We start from the raw sequence: 22,450 nt of genomic DNA on the forward strand, positions 1-22,450 counted from the left end.
TAATGGATTAGTCTGATTATTAATGATGTTTGTGTTTCTGTGTTTGATCCTCTCAGGCTGAACTCCACAGAAACAGCACTGCAGATAAACTCTCTGGTGGAGGAAACTGAAGACCTTCATCTGGATTCTTATCAACCAGTGAATGATGTCCTGAGCAGAGTCTTAAAGACACACAAAACCAGCATGAAGAACAAGTACGCGAGCTTATTTGAGGGAATCAGAACAGAAGAGAATAAAACCCTCCTGAACAGGATTTACACACAGCTCTACATCATAGAGGGAGAGAGAGAAGGAGTGAATGAGGAACATGAGGTTCTACAGATGGAGAAAACAACCAGGAAACACCTACAAGACATTCCAATCGACTGCTTAGACATCTTTAAAGAAGTAACAGAAAAGAGAGACATTAGAGCTACAACAGCTAAACTTGTCAGGCAAAATGAAAGAAAAGAGGATGAAGAACCAAAACAGCGAAAGATCAGAACAGTTCTGACTAAAGGAATCGCTGGAATTGGAAAAACTGTCTCAGTGCAGAAGTTCATTCTGGACTGGGCTGAAGGAAAAGCCAATCAGGATGTAGATGTCATGATTGTGCTTCCGTTCCGGGAGCTGAACCTGATTAAAGATGATCAATACAGTCTTCATGAACTTCTGTGTGGTTTCCATCCTGAGCTCAAAGATCTGGACCCAGAGATTTATGATCAGATCAAAGCTGTGTTTATATTTGATGGTCTGGATGAAAGCAGAATTCCACTGGACTTTGAACAGTGTGAGAAACTATCTGACATCACCATGACATCATCAGTGGGTGTGTTGATGACAAAGCTCATCAAAGGACAGCTGCTTCCCTCTGCTCTGATCTGGATCACCTCCCGACCAGCAGCAGCCAATCAGATCCCTCCTAAATACGTCAACCGTGTGACAGAAATTCAGGGATTCAGTGACCCACAGAAGGAGGAGTACTTCAGGAAGAGGATCAGTGATGAAGACCAGGCCGAGAGAATCATCTCCCACATTAAGACAGCAAGGAGCCTCCACATCATGTGCCACATTCCAGTCTTCTGCTGGATCTCAGCCACTGTTCTTCAGAGAATCATGAAGCAGCGTCATACAGAAATCCCTAAAACTCTGACTGAAATGTATTCGCACTTCCTGCTCACTCAGACCAACATGAAGAACGAGAAGTATGAGGAGAAAAAGAGCAGAAACCCAAAGAAGCTGCTGGAGTCCAACAGAATCATGATTCTGAAACTGGCTAAACTGGCTTTCAATCAGCTGATGAAGGGCAATGTGATGTTCTATGAAGAGGACCTGAGAGAGAACGGCATTGATGTCACTGACGCCTCAGTGTATTCTGGGATTTTCACTGAGATCTTTAGACAGGAATGTGTGGTTTTTCAGAAGAAGGTCTACAGCTTCGTTCATCTGAGCTTTCAGGAATTCCTGGCTGCCGTCTTTGTGTTTCACTGCTACGAGTGCAAAATCATGGAGTCCCTGCAGTGTTTAAAACCAAGTAATAGAAGACCAGAAGCTTTTTTCTTACAACAGAGAGAGTGGTCTGATAATTATCCACTGGATGATCTGCTAAAAGGAGCAGTGGATAAAGCCTTAGACAGTCAGAATGGACATCTCGATCTTTTCCTCCGTTTCCTGCTGGGCATCTTGCTGGAGTCCAATCAGACACTCCTACAGGGTCTACTCATACACATACAGAGACCACCAGAGAGAATTAAGCAGTACATCAAGGACATAATAACAGATACAGAAAGACATCACATCTCAGCTGAGAGATCCATTAATCTGTTCTTCTGTCTGTCTGAAATGAATGACCAGACTCTCTTCAGACAGATTGAGGAGTATCTAAAATCAGAGAAACATTCAGGTGAAGATCTTTCTCCTGCACAGTGTTCAGCACTAGCCTACATGATCCTGATCTCTGAGGAGGTTCTGGATGAGCTGAACCTGAAGAACTACACATCATCAGAGAAGGGTTATAGGAGACTGATCCCAGCTGTGGCCGCTTGCAGAAAAGCCCAGTAAGTGTTGCATCTGCATAAATATAATGTCTGTTACATTTAGATTAATATAACTGTTGATATTTGAATGTTGATGTTTTTTTATGACTGGCAGACTGCCCAGGAGTGCACAAGGACCAGTCCTGGAGGGTCAGTGTCCAGCAGAGTTTGGTGGTTTACCTGCTCAAACTCTTCAGATTAAACGGTTTAGTAGGTGTGTTTGAGGCCCTTTAGGACTCTTAACTGTTTCTTAAGAGTAATGTGACAGTATTACATAAGATTGCAAGATATCAATGAAAAATGCTTTTCATAAAATCAACAAATTATATCACATCGTGATTTTAAGCCAGTGCACCAGCGTGAGTGGCGTCAAGTTTATCTGTCATTTGCACAGCATGTCAGGACATTTATGTATTGAAATGCTTGTGGAGAGGCTCAGACAATCACTCCACAGAAAATAAATAAGTTATTTATATATATATATATATATATATATATATATATACACACAAGTAGTAACAGCAGAGGTGGTAAAGTAAGGTCTGGGGTTTTCTGGTTCTCACTGGCCTCCTTGGTGGATGTGGGAGAGATCAGAGTCTGAAAGCTGGTAAATGATTATAACAATATTAATGTATAAAAGTGGCTTCATCATTACTTTAGAGCGTTTATGCATCTCAGTAAACAGCACAGAGAAACTAAATGCTAAAGGCTGGACCTGCGTGTTATTAAACCCAGTGTGGGGACCTGAAGAATAAATAGCTCTGTTAGCTTAGTGCTAATATAACACTGCAGACACCATGAGGACCACAAATCAGTGTTATTTTGCGGGTTGTGGGTCTGGTTGTTTGGGCTCAGCAGGCAGGTTCTTGCTGAGCTTCTGCAAGCCCAAGGCTGGGCAGTCAAACACAGTACGGAGCTTCACATCACCGCCAAGACACGCGTCCTCAGCTGGAGACAGCAGGACAGTTAGCTGGTTCAGAAGGGACACCGGTTTCACTCGCACCGAGTCACTCAGGCAGATTACTCCAAGGCTCTGGGTTCTGTGGTCAGTCCTGCTACACTTTCCCCAAGCTTTTACGGCTGGAGTTTGGACAGGAAAACCTTCTACTGGTCAAAACAAAACAGTGAGGTTTCTAGATCCTCAAGAAGGTGTTGAGCAGATTTACATTTAACTCAAAACAAGCAAAACAAACACTTAAACACACAGAAACTTTATGAAACTCCAAAAGTTAAAGTCAAACTATTCGACTGTGGGCTGGTTCTTTTCTTTGTTACAGTAGAGTTAACTTTTCAACAACTTCACTCTGTTCTAGACTTGACTGACTTAAACCCAGTGAGTCTCTGTAGGACTGGGTCCAAGCTTCGCCTCCTGGGTGGATATTGGGTACAGAGCTAACGCATCACATTCCTGGCTATCAAACGTGCTGATTAGTGGAATCAGACTCGAGATATTTCTACTCATATCTTACCAGAGAGAGTTTAGTGTCATTGAATTTTCAGTATTTGAGTTAAATCAGCCTGAATCAGAATAATATGATAAACGAATGCAGTTTCAAAGCTGTACTAGTCTGCTAAATACTCGAGACTAAGGCAGTCCTGCTTCATACAGTAGTGATAAACTATTAATAAGATTTCTAACCAGGGAACGTAATTCAAGGCTCTATATGACTGACATTCAGACATTACTAACACTGATTAAATACAGAGTTACTATGCACCAAATACACCAATCAGGCATAACAATGACCACCTCCACATTTCTACACTCATTGTCCATTTTATCAGCTCCACACTGTAAAAAAAATCCTTTTTGTTTCAACTTAAAAAAGTTAGTGTCCATGCTGCCTTAAAATTTTAAGTTAAGTCAAATTAGAAAGAACATTTATTAAATCTTTGCATAAAGTTTACAAAGATCAAATTAATTAGTTGAGTGAAAACATTTTTTTGTTGCTTAAATGTAAATTCTTGAGTTAAGGTAACTAGTTGACAGTTTAATTCAAATAGAACTGTAATGTTGTATGAACTGGACATCAAATCAGTTCAACTTAAAAACCTTAGTTTAACCAGCTACATCGCTTTTTAATACCAACTGAAATCCTTTGTTCACTTAACATGACTTTGACTTCTTTCAAATAGAATTATGTAGTTAATGTAATGTCTCCACTAATCAGTTCAACTTAAAAACCTTAGTTTAACCAGCTACATCGCTTTTTAATACCAACTGAACTCCTTTGTTCACTTAAGAATTTTGACTTTGGATTACTAAAATGTATTTGCACCAAATTGATCTTAATTCGGTTCTCTATTGCTGACTTCCCTTCATCTTAAAACGGAACTAATTGAAATAGCAAGTTTATACAACATGTGAAAAAATTGTTTTACATAATTTGCTAAATACTATTTCGTGTAAAGTTACTGTATGGGAAAAAAAAAGCAATACAACTGCAAGCCTTTTAGAAGTTTAATTAACAAGGACAAGGTAAATAACCAGCTTGCTGAGTCCAATCAAAACAATTTGTACAAAATGGTTGAACACAAATATGGAATCGTATGTTAGCTCATGTACAAATAATGAGCAGAATGAGGCAGAAATAGATACTTTTTGTAACAGTGCCAATGACAACAGAGCCACATAACTAGCTGTACAACAGCTCCAGTTACTCAGCTGGGAAAAACAGCTTATAACAGTTTATACGTGCTTGTGGAAAACCTAATCATTCTATTTAAGCCAACAAATTTCAGAGCTGGGCAATATAAAAATATTTTATTGGGCCATGATAAAATGAGCTATACTACACATCTGAGAATAATGTAGATTTCATCAGTGCTTAAAGAAAACCCTGACCAACTGCACATTTAGATACAGGTATAATTAGTCTAAGTGCAGCACCTTTTTCTGTACATTGTTTAGGAATCTGCCACTACTATGCATTTCAGGGAAAATATTATTATGCATTTCCGATTTTGAAGACCAATTACCCCAACCTACCCCTTCACCAAGTTGCCAATTCACCAACATTACAGCAGGAGTGATGGAGGAAGACAGAGCGCCATATACCCACCCAGAGAGAGCAAGGCCAATTGTGCTCTCTGATGTTCTGGCTGCCAATGACAAGCAGTATTACCCGGGATTCGAATCAGCAATCCTCGCTCAGTAGCTGGACCACCCAGAGACCCGTGATAAAATATTTTTATCATATCACCCAGCCCTACTTTCACCTAAATTATATATACAAGTTGTGCAGCAGTATATAGCTCCTCCATAAACAGGAACCACAAATACCAGTAATGTACTTGCATAGTATTTTGAATCTAGTCTAACATACGTCACAGACGTCCTAACATTTTGGAACTTTTCAGCAACTTTTTTTTTTTTTTTTGATGTAAAAAAGTGGTCTAATGACACTGAATAAAACCCCTAAGGTCTAACTAAATAAAAGATATTACACCACATAAATATCAGCTATGGTAGGTATGGATAGCAAACAAAACTACCATGACAATCAAATAATTTCTAAGTCTGTAAATTACTCTATGATTAATCTCTTCAAACCACTCTAACCTATTTACACCTGATCAATTGAATTATACAGAACTTTTCATGTGGTCTCTAATATTTCTGAAGAAATATTATGCTCAGTTTAGCACATGTATTTTTGAGTATACACAGCACACACAGCATATCCACTGACTGCTTTACCACCTACAGAGTTTTACACAAGAGTCTGTTTCGGAGTCCATGAACCCTGGCAGAACACTGTTCACCCCCAATGTTCAGTAGAACCTTCTGAATGACCTCGAAGGTGTAGCGCAGTTCCTTGGGGTAGTCAATATTAAGAGCAAATAGCAGACCAACAAGCATAGCTACCGCATGGGGGAAGTCACGAATGCCATTCAGGACGATCTGCTCTTCCAGTACCACTGAAAAGTCAAGGACGTCCTCCTCTTCTTGTATCAGCAAGATACCAATATTCACTCCTTTTGCCACCTGCTCCTCACTCTCTGTAGTCTACAAGTGAGAGAGTAATTTACTGAATTAGTACATTTAGTGACAACCAGTCTACCAGGCAGTAGTTATGATATATTATATCTGAATAAAATTACTGTCTGTTAGACTGGTTGTTTGTCATTAATATTAGTAGTAATACACACAGATTTTCTGACTGATCATAGCCATAGTCCACTTTTCACCCTGTTCTTCAGTGGTCAGGACCCCACAGGACCAACACAAAGCAACTATTATTATTTGGGTGGTGGGTCATTATTCTCAGCACTGCAGTGACACTGGCATGGTGATGGTGTATGAGGTGTTGGTCTTTGTTGTGGTAGTAAAAGTGCAGCAAAAGATTGAGAGCTTCCATCTCTGACTTTACTTTTATCTACAAGGTGGAGCAGCTGTAGGTAGGAGTGTGTAATAGAGTGGAGGACAGCGAGTGAACACGGTGTTTAAAAACTCCAGAAGCACTGCTGTATCTGATCCACTCACTGTACCAGCACAAAACACACAAACACCTCATACACCACCGCCACGCTAATCAGTGCAGTGCTGAGAATAATGATCCACCACCCAAATAATTATAGCTGCTCTGTGGTGGTCTCTCCACTGGATCCTGAGTATTGAAGGGTGAGAGGAGAAGAATAAAGTATGCAAAAGGAACAGAGAGACTACAACTGCATACAATTACATAAAACATGTTATTACTACAATGTCCTTATATATGATCAGCAGATTTGATAAGATAGACAGGAACAAAGTGGCATACACTGCATACACATGTGCGCCACTAGACAACAGTAGGTGAACTGATCATGCATCTGACACGTGCCTGCATGCGTGCGCACACACCTTTATAAAAAGACTCAATACTGTAATTGTGGCAATGCATCATTAAATATATGTTAAAAAATACAGTTATGAACCATTATGCATGTTGAAATCTGTATTTTCAAAACTTACACAATTTATGAATGGCCAAAAAGACAACCATTTCAGAGTGTGTATGATGCACATGCAAAAAAAATCCATAACTAGCATAACTAACATTCACTAAACATGCATTTTGTCTGCATAAGAGAAACTAAAAATCAGATGAAAAAATGTAAAATTAGGCACAAAACAAAAAATTCCAGTCAAGCTTACCTCAGCAGTCTTTAGAAGTTTTGACGCATCCTCCCTGAGAAAATGCGGAAGGCCTCTAAGAATGACTGCCCTTTTCTTTTGAACTGAATTCTGTTGAAGACAGCACACAAGACAAAGTGACAATGCACATCAGTTTTCACCACAATTAAAACAATTAACATTGGCTATGTTCACACGCAAATATATTCTCCAATATGAATTAATTTAGATGATAGGATCTTATGTAAACAACTGATGAAAATCTCCATGTACGTGCATGCTACAAATAATCTGATCCAACATGACCATATGTAGAGTATCACTGAGCCCGAGTTTTCAGATATTGAGTGGAAGCAAAGGTCCCATTTGATTTTTTTTTTAATCAAATAAAGTAACTTAGTAAGAAATGCCCTTTTTCGTTAAATCTTTTTTGAAGTATGACAGGAAAGTTTTCAGCACATTCTTGTGTCCTGTGTTGTACACAGACTGGCCCATCACGTGGCGACGCACACGTAAGTCCACATTTAAAAAAAATAAGAATGTATGTGTGGCGGGTATGGCGTGTTCTGGCCTATATATTTCTATACATGTACTCACATCATCATCAAGCAGAGACAGGAGGCTGCTAAGTGTTTGAATGCAGTGACTCTTGGCCCTATACATCTGCAAGAATCTTTCCAAATACTGATCCAGCCCAGAAACAAACGTGTCCCACAGGTCAGTGGAAGTAAGTCGAGCAAATTCTGCTTCAATCTACAAAAAAATAAAGCCAAAAACAAACAAATTTTTAATTGTTACCTAAATAATTATAGTTTATGTAACTGCGATGATTTAGCAATTAATCCATGCAGCTTCATCAATTTACACTGAAAAAAGGCTGCTTAAAACCTTCATAGAATCTGCAGAGAAATCAAGCAGACGTAAACAAACGTTATCTACATAGCATAGACGTACCTGTTTATCTGTGAACAAAGCTGGCCAATTGGCCTTCACTTCTGCCACAAGTGGTTGTTGTTCAACTATTTCTTTTCGTCGCAGAGAGAATGTGCTGGCCATCATGTCAGTAACTTTCTTCCAATCGACCCTCTTCTTCTTCATCTCTGCAACAATGGCTGCCCTCTCCTCTTCCAGCACATTCTGGGTTTTGCCTTCAGGAATATCTGGAAGAAAGCTGACTTCAGCCTTTTTAGCTTTCTTAAGCTTCTGTTTTGGTCCTGAATTTCAGCAATTCACTTTCAGCTCCGAGCATCCAGACACACGAAGCTTGTTGCGGTAATTTCCCATTTTAAATTTTAAACTGAATTTCCAGCAGTACCATCCCTTCACAGATCCAGGCTCTCTCAGGCAAGGATGTTTCTTAACAAGACTCTGTGCAACAAGATCATACTGCTCTCGAGATGGGTATGCTGAGTATTTGTACATTTCTTCAGCCAATTTGTCAAGTATCTCAGATTTGGTGTCTTTACTTATATTAAGAAGGGTTCCATTCTCTTGAAAGGCTTCATTACCGCGTTTAAGCTTCAATTCCACATCATATGAGAATTTTGGAATCACAAAAGGGTCAGGCCATAGTCGACGGCATGTAGGAGTGTCCTCCAAGGAAGATGATGAGAGTGATGAAAGACTTGCTGTGTCCAACGTTGAGTCAGTCCGAGGGGACTCAGGGGTTTGCTTGAGGATTACCTTCAAAGTGGCCTTCTCTTTTGGAAGTTCAGACAAGCTTGTCAAGTTGCAGAACTCATTGCCAAAGTCTGGATCTTGAAATTGAACTACAAAGTCACCATGCAAACCAAGCTTGCATTTCAAAAAAGAGTGAAAGGAATCAAGAGTCTCTGGCTCACTGTCAGTATGTATCTTCCTAATATCATCCTTGCTTAGAATGATTCTTAGCAACATTTTGTATACTGGAATCTGTGAGAGAGGGAGGGGGAGACAAAGGGAGAGAAAAAAAAATTACCCCCACATTATTGCCTTATCACAATGTTATGTTTCTTGTTCACCAGCTCCATGTTAAAATTTTCACGTTCTACAATGGTGCAGCAGTTACGTTACAGTGCCTCAGAGCATTTAAAGTAGAAAAGTGGTAAAGTATAATTCAAATAAAGTGGATGTTTCACTAATGCACTGTGCCAATAATGATGAATCACTAAAACATGCTGATGTTACAATTACTTATGACAGCGGTGTTCTACGAGAGACATTTACAAGGGTAGGTTGACATCCTCAAACACATTCTTTAAAAAAAATAAATAAAAAATCATGTACTGAAAGACAGAAAGATGGCAAGCCAGTTTAGTGATAAACCATCAACTTAAACCACACTGAGCTTAAAATGAACACATACAACACAGTCCAGTCAGATTATTATGACCACCTCCTTGTTTCTACACTCACTGTGCATCTTATCTTTAGATCATATAGGACACTTTGTAACCCTATAATTATAGACTGTAGTTCTGTACCTATTTCTCTATGAACTTTATGCTACTTTCACCCTGTTCTTCAAATTGTCAGGACCCCACAGAGCAGCTATTGTTTGGGAGGTGGGTCATTATTCTCAGCACTAGAAAGACACTGGCATTGTGGTGGTATGTGTTGTGCTGGCATGAGCAGATCACACATTCAGCATTGCTGCTGGAGTTTTTAAACACTGTGCCCACTCCTACCTATAGCTGCTCGACATGGATGGAAAGGGCAAAAAAAAAAAAAAAACCCTGCCCCTTCTTCATCAGTGCCAACAGGATGTACTGTGGGGTCCTGACCATGGAAGAACATGGAGGATAATGAAGTATGCAGACAAACCGAAAGACAGTCTCTAATTATATAGCGTCCTGTATGCATAGTAAAGCTGCCAAGATGGGCAGTGAGTGTAGAAACAAGGATGTCATAACGTTCTGACTGGACAAAACAAAAACTCTCTTTGATTCAAGTTCGTAAAATTTACCTCAATGCAGCAGAAACGCTTTTGGAGAGATCAGAAGTCTGCCTTTCACCATATATGCTGACAGGGGGAAGTAATCATTGAGCTCCTCTGGCTGGACTACAAGCAGCTTTGCAGAGTGGTTCCTGCAGACTTCATAGCATCTCAAGTGTTCCAGGTACCAAGCTGTATACGGTTCCACAACAAAACAGGGATTGTTTTCCACAATTAGCACATTAATCATTTTTCCAAAACCAGGAAGTCCACTTGTGCTTCCAGTGGATAAAAACATTCCTTGAGTGTATTTTGTCCCATGGATGAAGGCAGTTGTGGCAAGAGATACAGAAGTCAAACTTCCAAATTTCTTTCTGATAGCATCTTTCAGAAAAAGGTCCAAAATCTCAAAAGAAACAGTTGAAATTTTTCCAACTTCCACTGTTGGTTTGAACAGGTTAGGTATCTCCATGTGATATGCTAACATGAGCTGGTGCCTTGAAGCTAAAGTCACCAAAATGTTTTTGAAATTATTAACATCCCGGACAACTTTCTTAAAGAAGCTGTGCTTGGCCTCAAATCGTATTGTCCAGAAGTCAAGCAGAGGACCAAAACAGCGAATCAAATAGGGATAGTGTTCAAGATAATGGTGCTTTGGTTTCAGCTTAAACGCAGGAAAAGCTTCCTGCACAAGCTGCCGATGTTCAAAGATTTTGGCCTCAAGGTAGAACAGTTTTTCCTCAGTAAATGTAGATGAAGCTAATATTTCCACAATATCTTTAAGATCTGAAATGACACCCCAAGCTTTGTCGTTCTCTGGTACTTTATCCCCAATTAGCAAAGGCAGCAGCCTCAAAAGCGTCCAATTTTCGTGGCCGTTCCCACCAATTGTCCCTTTTAACGTGAATGCCTTTGGTTTGTTTGTTTTGTCTGAGAACTTGTATGGAAAACGCTTAATGGCAGTATTCAGTTCCTCTAAAGTAAAATACTTGTTGGCAATCAATGTCTTTAAACACAAACACAGCTCCACAGGCACTATTCCCTCCATTAAATCGTGTAACAAGTCAGGTGGAAAGCCCGTTATGCAGTGAAAATAGTTTAGTTTATTTAAAACACAGTCACCCTTAACTCCGTCAACAACTATGCTGTCGTGCTCTTTAAGGCTCTTAACAGCTTCATTGTGCAATATTTTGGTTCTTAGTGGGAAGCATCCAGTTCTTACTGATGTACTCTGAATATCACTGCGACTGGCTAAGCAGAATCGGCAAAATTTATCAACAGAGAATGACTCCTGAAAGCCAGCAAATGAATGTGCTCCTAAATTATCTGAGGACACATACAGGACTGTGCCTTTGACAAAAGTACCTAGCCTATCAATGTAAAATCCTTCATTTTCAAGTATACAAAGCTCTTTAAGTAGTGGTTCAACTATTTGTGCATACCCAAATGTTTTCACATCATTACTATTGCTCAGCAAGGCTAGGTATATACTAGACAGGGCAGATCTGTATTTGGCAGGCAAATTTGCAATTACCCAATAAATAGCAGTTATTTTATGTTTCTTCCTTGAAGTTCCCAAAGGGTTGCAGATTTCAAATTCATCTATATACAATCCTAAAGAAATTGACAATTGTTCTTGGGAAAGAATTGGATTCTCTTTAAAATATAGCCCATCATAAAAAGATCTGTACTGACCCGGCAACGATGGTACATTTGTTTCTTCTATAACATTGTCAATTACATCACACTTGTTCAGCAGAGCTGGCAACACACATGAAATTGGAACATAAACAAATGTTTTGTTTAGTAAAGGATCTAACACATACTCAGTTGGCTCAATTACATTGAACCTTTCCTTGTAAAACAACTGTCTTTTGTATTCAGTTCCAAGTGGTCCACTCTGTGACAGACAACTAAAAGGATTGGTTTCCTGTAAGGTTTCTTTCAACAACTTTAGTGTGACTTCGTCTATATTACAACTGAGCTCTGTAAAAATGTTTTCTGCAGTTTTTTTTGACAGTTCACCTGCTAAAATTCCAATTTCATGAAGTTCATTGATTATTTCCTGGGTAGCTGATTTTGATACGTGCAAGACGGCTTGCATTCGTAGAAGCAAAGATGCAAGTCTATTCCTAATTTTGTCAGCAATGCCATCACACTCTTCATTATCATCATCATCAGACTGAAAATCAAAACAATCACCATCAGCTGACTCAGTGTTATTAGAGGAATGTCCACCAGTATCTAATAGGGGGTCAGAGTTTTCACTCAGTGGTGGGCCATAAAGAAGCTCTGCTTTAACATTTTCTAAAAAAGCCAAAGCATGATATCGACTTCTGTGAGAGGTAAAACTGGAATAAACTTTTGACTTAAAAGTACAACCATTAAATGGGCAGGTGACAGTTTCCTTATTTCTTAAATGAGTGTTAAGATGACAAAAGTATTGCTTAAGAGTTGCAGGTTGATTAAATGCACATAGCAGACATTTAACTCTGAAATTCACGTTTTCACCAGAGCTAAATCCATGTTGTTTCACGTGTATTTCAAGAGCCTTGTGAGACTTAAAAGAGCACACACAGTCACTGTAAATACAAGGAACCGGTACTCGTCCTCCGTAATGACAGTGACTCGATCTATAATGTCCAAGTATTTTTCGACGGTTGTTTGTGACGTAAGTGCAAAGCTTACATTTCCACCTCATGCATCAACAGCACGCACAGCATCAGATCACAACCTGAAAGATAAAATAACAGAATATTAGGAATCAGGGTTGCAACAGTATGAGATTTTAAGGTGTAATAGCCATCTAAGAAAAGTATTATATAGAAAGAGGGAAAAAACAGTACCGCCTACATTTAGCTAGGCTAGCTTTTCTAAAACGGCGGCGTGTGTTGAAACAGCTGGTCTACGGTAGAGCTGCGGCCAGTTCTCCGGCTCTGCATTTCTTTGCAGCCTGCTGCGCGAAATTCGAGAACATTCATCAACTAGCTAAACACAGTGTCGAACACACCAAGAGCGGCTATAGTTAAAGTAGTCGGCGAAGCAACACGAAAAAGTCAGTGGTCGCTCACCTTAACCATTGTCCTGAAGCTCTGTATTTCACCGGGCTAAAACTGTCGCGCGCCTGAGTTCAATTCGAAACGTTCCTAAATCTGGCGCCAGAAAGGAATCACCATTGAAAGTGGAACGGCTAAACGAGTTTCCAGCTGTAACTTACTTACTTTAACGCTAGGTTAATCATACACCATCTTAAAATACACATACCCTAGGTTGGTTAACCTAACGCAATTTGTCTAAATATTTCATAGATACTTTTATCTGGCGTTATGCTTCTCAAATAGGAGTGCGCCATCGTCAAACAGCCTAGCTATGTAGCTAGTTAGCTAAGAGCTAACCTGGTTATTAGCAGCTAACTAGCTAACTACCGAAGGCCAGAACACAATTACTTTAGCTGCAGCTAGCCAGCTATGTGCTTTAAATATTGCCAGCCACCTTAGGAGAGCTATGAGAACATTCGACCGCGTCAAAAAGATAATAAAAGTATGACGAGATTAAGAAACTTACCCCAATAGGCAAAACGCCCGCCACATCTGAGGCCTGCCTGTCGCCAGAAAGAAATGGCGGACCTCAACGGCGCCCTCTGTAGTAAAGACACGCCCCTGCGCTGACGTATTGAACGTTAAAAAAAAGACGTTATGGCACGTAAATCGATTTAATTAAAATGGTGATTTCAGATGACTTGAAAATCTAAGTGGAAAAAGCTTTTTATTTGTTAAGAAACTATAAACTTGAAATAATAATTTATATAAACAAATGACGCAATTTTTAGTCATATTGACAATACATTTTTAGTTCAGATAACTAAAGAGCAAGACCATTTTTTACAGTGCACTTAGTATATAGGGTCACTTTGTAGTTCTACAGTTAAAGTGTTTTCACATGTAGTTCGTTTTAAAAGAACCAAACTGAGTTCTGTTAAAGTGAACCTGGAAGGGAACCGACTGCGAATGGCCTCAGTTCATTTTGTGTTCACACTGTAAGTGAACATTGAAGAGGATCTCAAGCCACTTTTTGTTCAGACCACAACTCCATTAGAACTCTGACAACTTTCACAGCAAAAACTCCAGCAGCACTGCTGTGTCTGATCCACTCTGACCAGCGCAACACACACTACCACCACCACGTCAGTGTTACTGCATTGCTGAGAATGACCCATCTCCCAAATAGTACCTGCTCTGTGAGGGTCCATGGGGGATCTCACACCTTCCATTTTTAGCTAAAGTAATGGAAAGAGTGGCTGCTTCCCAACTCCAGACGTTTCTGAGTGATAATGCCGTCTATGAGCCATTCCAGTCTGGTTTCCGTACTCACCACAGCACTGAGAACGCTCTTCTGCGAGTTGTTAATGATCTTCTCTGGTCTGCTGATAGTGGTTCTCTGAATATTGTCTTTCTTCTCGACTTAAGTGCATCTTTTGATGCTGTTAATCATGATGTTCTCATTTCTCATCTTTTCTCTATTGGCATCACTGACACAGCCCTATAGTGGTTCAGGTCATATCTCACAGACAGACACCAGTTTATTACATTAGGACCACAGAAGTCCTCCACCTCTCCTGTCACATGTGGTGTTCCGCAGGGCTCAGTTCTTGGACCCCTACTTTTCTTAATTTACATTTCACCCCTTGGGCAGATCATTCATAGCCATGGCCTAAACTTCCATTGTTATGCTGATGATATTCAGTTATATCTCAGTACACACACACCCTCAGATTCCCCTCCCAGTACACTAATTGATTTTATTTCTGATTTAAAGCTCTGGATGCACAATAACTTTCTTATGCTGAACACTGATAAAACTGAAGTCTTACTGGTTGGCCCTAAACCTTCATTATCAAAATCGTCAAATTTTTCAGTTAGTATTGATGGCCTGCTTGTTAAGCCTGCACCTGTTGGTAGAAATCTTGGTGTTTTACTCATCACGTAATTTTGATCTGCATATCAAGTTCCTCACTAAGACCGCATTCTTTCATTTACGTAACTTTGCTCGTCTCCGACCGTTCCTGTCTGATAAAGATGCCAAAACTCTGGTTCAGGCCTTCATTATGTCCCGTATTGACTACTGTAACTCCCTCTTTGTTGGTCTCAATGCACAATCTATCCAAAAGCTACAGGACATTCAGAGCTCTGCAGCTGGAGTTCTCACCCACACTAAGCGTTCAGCTCCATCACCCCGTTCTCTCTCAGCTACACTGGCTACCGGTCCCGTCCCGTATGAAGCTGCACTACTCACTTTCAAAGCTTTGCATAACCTGCTCCCCCCTGCTTCAGAGAACTGTTGACCTCTAACACGCCCTCTCGCTCTCTCAGGTCTTCTAGCAATAACTTACTCGCTGTTCCACGCACCAGACTTTCCACCTTGGGAGGTCCTTCAGTGCCACGGCCCCCAAACTCTGGAATTCTCTTCCTCAATCCCTCAGCGAGGCTCTTCTCTTTCCTCTTTTATATCTGAATTAAAGACTTTTCTGCTTAATGCATATTTTTTGTCCTCCTCCTCTGTATAGTGTTTTTTTTTCCTTTGTGTCCTCCTGCTCATGCTATGTGAAGAGACCTTGGGTTTGTGAAAGGCGCTATATAAATGTAATTTATTATTATTATTATTATTATTATTATTATGTTTCTAAATCATTTTGAGTCGAGCTGACGTCTCATTTTTAACAGTTTATGGGTCAGTTTCACACAAAATGTAGATGGACACACACATTCACCAGGTGGACATGGTGAGAGGCAGATGCTGTGTGTCTCAGCTTGTCATCACAGCCTCATGACTCCAGATGTGAGTCGTGAACGATCTTGCAATAAGACGGAATGGAAAGGGCGACTTTACAAACTCAGGAACTGTTTGAACCGTATTTGTGCGCTACATTATTACAGAGATGTTAATAGAAACCCTGAGAAACATCTAATTTGATGCCCCAGTGCATCACTCGACCCCCTATGGTTAAGCACCATTATATAATGATATGTGCTGCTGGTGCATGTTCACAATCACGTGATTTAAAAGAAGTAAAAGATAAAGAAATGATGTGTTGATTCTGTGCTTTATTTTATCCTGGTATAGGTCATATTTTGGTGGGTTTGATGCTTTATTTTAAATTAGAGTAGCTTTACAGTTTTCAGGGGGATTTTAAAAAATATCATCAAGACGTCATGAACCATGATGAATGTTAAGTGAACATCATGATAAAATAATGAAACATGAATATAACATCAGTTATTGCTGATGTGAAAGCATGCGAGGAAGACTGGGCAGACATTGCCACAGACATGTTTCCCAGTTAATCAACAAGCTTTTATTTAAGTTTGTTATTTTAACACAAAACTCAGAACAAATAACTCACTGCAGTTTGGCTCCTCCTGTTTTTACAGTAATATTTTCTATGTTCTTTTACAGGCTTGCTGGCTGTAAACTCAGCAGGGACTCCTTTAAAACCATCTGTTCTGCTCTGCAATCAGCAAACTGCCCTCTCAAAGATCTGGACCTCAGTAGCAATGACCTGCAGGATTCAGGAGTGGAGCTGCTCTCTGCTGGACTGAAGAGTTCACACTGCAAACTGGAGACACTCAAGTAAGATAAAACGGTGTCCTGGGACTTCTGACTCTCCCTGTATATCTGAAGGATCCAGTGTTAATATTTATCATACAAAGTCAATAATGGAAATGTCTAATAGACACGTGTGATTCTGTGTGTGTGTGTGTGTGTGTGTGTGTGTGTAGGATTAAAGTACCATTAACAAGATGCTAACAGAGCATTATAAACCCCTCAGAGGTGCTTTCAGAAGTCAGTATTATTGTAGTGGGAGGTGAGCAAATGCTACTTCTAAACTAAAGGTTTCCACAATAAGCCCTGTTATGTATTGGGCTTGATTCTATAACAGTTCTGATTATTAAAGTTTCCACAATAAGCTCAGTTCTGTATTATGCATGTCTAGTGCTTGTTCATGATCATATCATTAAAAAATTAAACAGCCTTATTTTATGTTGGAGCACCTTCATAGCTCTCAGCTGCAGAGCTCTGACTGGGTTTCAACTCCTGACACATCTGCACTGTGTGTATATAATAATTACACACATAAGGAGCAAAATACGGTTCATGGACAGTTTCACGTGTTTAATTTTTAATTATTTTATTTATGAAAATGTGTTTATTTAAAGGGACAGTTTTAATGTGATGTGATGGAGCTTGTAGGAAAAAACCTCAAACCAACATGGAGGTGGTCACTCTAGTGAAGCGGTGCACCAGTGGAGACACTGAAAAGCTGCAAATTGGACTGTTTTAGTGGTGACAGGTGGCTTTGATGAATAACACAGACACCGTGACATCACACATCAGCTGCAGTTCATCTACAGCCAGGATGAAATACAGCAATGATGAAGCCTTGGATTCAGGTTCAGGTGGAAGTGGAGGCAGTGTTCAGGAGTGAGGACAGAGTTCTCTACAGAGAGGCCAAATACAGAGACAGGAGTTAAAGCACAGAAGAAAACGTAGAAATCAGTCGTCTTGAATGACTGCCAGCTCACCAATGACCTGAATGACCTCTACTGCAGGTTTGAAGATGTGCAAACAACAGTCTTCAGCATTGTTTTGTGCTCCCCTGCCCTCCTCCTACGCCCTCCACCTCTGCCCCCTGCACATTAGTAGGACGTCAACATATTTTTCAGAAGACCAAAGTGAGAAAACGTCTGAGGCCAGATTTCAGATTTTATCTCCACCCTGAAGCTCTGCTGTGATTAACCTGCACCAGTGTTCACAGACGTCTTCAACAAGTCACTGGAACTCTGCTCTGTCCTTGGTGCTTCAAGCTTTCCACCTTCATTCCAGTCCCCCAGAAAAGACACCGAAGGACTAAATGGCTACAAGCCAGTCGCCCTGACCGCTGTGGTCATGAATGTCTGTGAACGTGTAGTCCGAGCTCGTCTGAAGGCCATTACAGACTGTAGCACGGCATGTGCTGCCCCAGGCTCAAGGAGGACGCTGGAGACAGGATTCAGCACTGCAGCAGCCACATCTTTATTTTCCAACTAAATAAATGAAGTAAACACAACCAACGCTCAGCTCGACCTTTCAGACTCCACCTCCAGCTTTTCAGCTCTTCAGTCTTCTTCTGCCATTGCTCGTCCCTCTCGCTCTGTTCCCTCTCAGCTCTTTTTAAAGGCGCTCACGCTGCCGGCCGGATGAGAATCAGCTGCCCATCTTTAGGGGCAGCGTGAACACCAGAGCCGAGAGGGACCGAGAGCTCGCCGCTCCGCCTCCTCGTTACTGCCCCCAGCTGGCGGTTCTCCTGGGTGGAGATTGGGTACAGAGCTAACGCATCACATTCCTGGCTATCAAACGTGCTGATTAGTGGAATCAGACTCCAGATATTTCTACTCATATCTTACCAGAGAGAGTTTAGTGTCATTGAATTTTCAGTATTTGAGTTAAATCAGCCTGAATCAGAATAATATGATAAACGAATGCAGTTTCAAAGCTGTACTAGTCTGCTAAATACTCGAGACTAAGGCAGTCCTGCTTCATACAGTAGTGATAAACTATTAATAAGATTTCTAACCAGGGAACGTAATTCAAGGCTCTATATGACTGAGATTCAGACATTTCTAACACTGATTAAATACAGAGTTACTATGGATCAAATACACCAATCAGGCATAACAATGACCACCTCCACGTTTCTACACTCATTGACCATTTTATCAGCTCCACTTACTATATAGGGTCACTTTGTAGTTCTACAGTTAAAGTGTTTTCACATGAAGTTCGTTTTTAAAGAAACGAATCGAGTTCTGTTGAAGTGAACCTGGAAGGGAACCGACTGTGAATGGCCTCAGTTCATTTTGTGTTCACACTGTAAGTGAACTATGAAGAGGATCTCAGGCCACTTCTTGTTCAGACCACAACTCCATTAGAACTCTGACCCCTTTCACAGCAGTCACGGTGCACAGTGCAATCTGACCATTCAGGTGATGAGAAGAACCACCAGACCCACCTGCTGCTCTCCTATTGGCCGTGCGGAAATGATTGGCTGAAGCGCATCATGTAAAATTGGAGAAATGGCCCTGCGGGGTCTGCAGTGGTGGGCTCTGTTTTCAGCAGTGCTCCTCACTGAGCTTCACTTGGAGAAACTGGTGAAGTTTCATTCATTCAGCGTTCAGAGTGAAAGCAGCTGAAAACTGCGTTGTGTACCAGTTTGAGCCTTTAACTCGGTAAAATCACGCCAGCTCTCGCATCTCATCGCGTTAATTAGTCAGCACTGCTGTGGGTCTCAGATCACGGACAGACGTTATCCTCAGTAGAACCTTCTAAATGACCCTTGATGGTCTGTTTTACCTGCTGAAGTGCTGAAGACCGGCTGTGTGGACGGTGACCATCGAGGTCTTCACCATAAAGCAAAGCTAAAGCGGACTGGGGCTGTTTTGTTTTCACAATGCACAAATTAATGGAACCACAAAACGACTGTTTAGAGGGGTCCAGGAGGTGGTCCAAGGAGGTGGTCCAGCAGCACTGCTGTGTCTGATCCACTCGCACCAGCACAACACACACTAATGCATCACGACCACGTCAGTCTTACTGCAGTGCTGAGAATTATCCACCACCCAAATAGTACCTGCTCTGTGAGGGTCCATGGGGGTCCTGACCACTGAAGAACAGGGTAACAGAGTATCAGAGAAACAGATGGACTACAGTCTGTAACTGTAGAACTACAGAGAGCAGCTATACAGTAAGTGGAGCTGATAAACTGGACAGTGAGTGTAGAAACAAGGAGGTGGTCAGAACGTTCTGATCTGTGTATTTAACCTTTTTCAAAATCATAACGTAGAGAAAAAGAAGAAGACAGACTTCCCTTAATAAAGGCTGTGTGGGACTTTGACTAGACATTATTAGCTTTTGACGTTTTTGTGAGGTCACACACACGAACAAATAAATTAACAGGAAAGCTTCAGTGATGAGAATGATTGGCTTTTCACTGCCCTGTGCTGTGATAGATAAGGCAGAGAGAGGAGGTCTGGGAAAGCACACAGCTGTGTCCTTTGAGAGGTTATTTAATGTCTTCTGTCCAGAGGGAACTAGAGTTAAACCCCTTTTAGTAAAAAACATCTTCATTAAACTTTACACACCAATTCACGTCACTGAGCGAGAAATGAAAGGTGTCCAGTGTGATGGGTCAGTCCTTAGTGATTTTCTGAGTGTCTACACTGTAAAAAATGAGAAGTCTGCTTAACTTAAAACTGATTTCATGGCTTTTCTCGAGTTCACTCAACTTGATGAGCTCAGACTTCTGAGGTGAGGCTGAAATACTCTCAGCTACTGTTTCTAGGTCTGCATCTCAGTTAGATGAACAAACTCAAAGTTGTGTTTTTATTCAGTTTTCCCACCAGCTGTTGCTCCTTCTATCACACAGCACCATCTGGCATATTCTCCTTTTAGGCTTCATATATGGACAGCTGTGTTATTACTGGGATTCAAACTCAAAACCTCCTGATGTTGGGATGGATTACTAGAATGTTGATCCACACGAGCGCCTGCCATGTTTAAAGCCAAAACAGTCAATATTTTCTCCAGTGTATTAAACATTTGTAGACAAAAAATCTAAATTACTTCACCGCACGACCGCACCTTTGGTCTAAAACTAGGACTGCTTAACATTAGATCCCTGACATCTAAAGCCATTATTGTAAATGAAATTATTACAGATCATGATTTTGATGCTCTGTGCCTCACAGAAATGTGGATTAGACCCGATGAGTACCTTAGTCTAAATGAAGCCACTCCCACAGGCTACAGCTATGCACAGAGCCCTCGTTTAAGCGGTCGGGGTGGAGGTATAGCAACCATCCATACTAAAGCTTTAGGCGTGAGCCAGAAAGTAGGACCTACATTTTCTTCTTTTGAAGTTCTTGTACTTAATATACTTGAGCAAGTAAAAGTTCATTTTTATTAATTACAATTTACAGGCCACCCGGTCCGTATTCTCAGTTCTTACAAGAATTCTCTGAGTTTCTATCAGACTTAATAACGTTTTCAAGTAAAATATTAATAGTCTGAGATTTTAATATCCACATTGTCAACCCTCACAACACATTAAGTAAGGCATTCATATCTATCATAGACTCCATGGTATACACCCAAATTATAAAAGGGCCCACACACCACCTCAACCACACTCTAGACTTAATACTGACCTTTGGTGTAGACATAGTTAACTTAGCAAAGCAAAGCAAAGCAAAATTTATTTATATAGCGCTTTTTACAACAGGTGTTGTCACAAAGCAGCTTTACAAAACAATCAGTATTACAGAGAGAAGAGAAAAGAAAAGAAAATCCGGGTCCGAGCCCCCATGAGCGTCGCCAGCAGTGGCAAGGAAAAACTCCCTAAAAGAGGAAGAAACCTTGAGAGGAACCAAGACTCAGAAGGGGAACCCATCCTGCTACGGTCGACACCGGATAGCAAACATTATTAGTATGAAGTTTTATAGTAAAGTGGGAAAAGAAAAGATCTGAGGGTGAAGACTGCACAGCGCTGTACAGCAAGAAGCTCAATGGTGGTCAAACCGGTCCAGAAGGCTGGTGAGCAGCGGCACCAATCAAGGCAGAAGAGGCAACAGCATCAGACACACAGGATGGGCAGCTGATCAGCTCGGCAGAGAAAGGAGAGAAAAACACAGAGTCAGTTCTGTAAAGAGTGGCTGACCACAGATTACAGTAAAACAGAGCAGCAGAGACTCCAGCAGGTCCAGATCTGACAGGGAAGAATAATCACCAAATGCTTGACTGTACAAATAAGTTTTTAGCCTAGACTTAAAGACTGAGGCTGAGCCTGAGTCCCGAACATTAACAGGAAGATTATTCCAGAGCTGGGGGGCTTTGTATGAGAAAGTTCTCCCCCCTGATGGAGCTTTATTAGTTCTAGGTACCAGTAGTAAACCAGCACCTTGTGATCTAAGTAGGCGTGATGGTTCATAGTGGGAGAGGAGCTCACTCAGGTACTGAGGGGCGAGTCCTTTCAGAGCTTTATAGGTCAGTAATAGGATTTTATAATCAATGCGAAATTTGACTGGTAACCAGTGCAGGTTTGATAAAACTGGACTAATATGGTCGAACTTTCTGGTTCTTGTGAGACTCTGTCTGCAGCGTTCTGGACCAGCTGAAGCTTGTTAAGGCTTTTGCTGGGACATCCAGACAGCAGGGCATTACAATAATCTAGCCTTGAAGTAATAAATGCATGAATTAGTTTTTCTGCATCCTGTAGAGATAATGCATTTCTTAATTTAGCGATATTGCGGAGATGCAGGAAGGCTGTTCTAGTGATATTAGTTATATGTGTGTCGAAGGACAGATCAACGT

General features: G+C 40.8%; 3 protein-coding genes across 4 annotated transcripts in view; all 3 read left to right on the plus strand.

Annotated features, from left to right (window-relative positions):
• The window catches only part of LOC108416244 (NLR family CARD domain-containing protein 3-like), a 30,707-nt gene extending 28,667 nt beyond the window's left edge, over nucleotides 1-2,040 (plus strand). The window contains exon 3 of the mRNA XM_037532194.1: nucleotides 57-2,040. Coding sequence (XP_037388091.1) covers nucleotides 57-2,040 — 1,984 coding nt within the window. The remainder of the gene's footprint in view (nucleotides 1-56) is intronic.
• Nucleotides 1-22,450, plus strand: part of LOC108416826 (NACHT, LRR and PYD domains-containing protein 12-like) — a 578,836-nt gene that overhangs the window by 278,515 nt on the left and 277,871 nt on the right. The window contains 1 exon segment of the mRNA XM_037532078.1: nucleotides 16,502-16,675. Within this exon segment, the coding sequence (XP_037387975.1) occupies nucleotides 16,502-16,675 (174 nt within the window).
• LOC108414856 (NLR family CARD domain-containing protein 3-like) overlaps nucleotides 1-22,450 on the plus strand; it is a 146,022-nt gene that overhangs the window by 28,656 nt on the left and 94,916 nt on the right. The window lies entirely within an intron of this gene.

This window comes from Pygocentrus nattereri, chromosome 2, assembly GCF_015220715.1.
Source record: "Pygocentrus nattereri isolate fPygNat1 chromosome 2, fPygNat1.pri, whole genome shotgun sequence".
Lineage (NCBI taxonomy): Eukaryota > Metazoa > Chordata > Actinopteri > Characiformes > Serrasalmidae > Pygocentrus > Pygocentrus nattereri.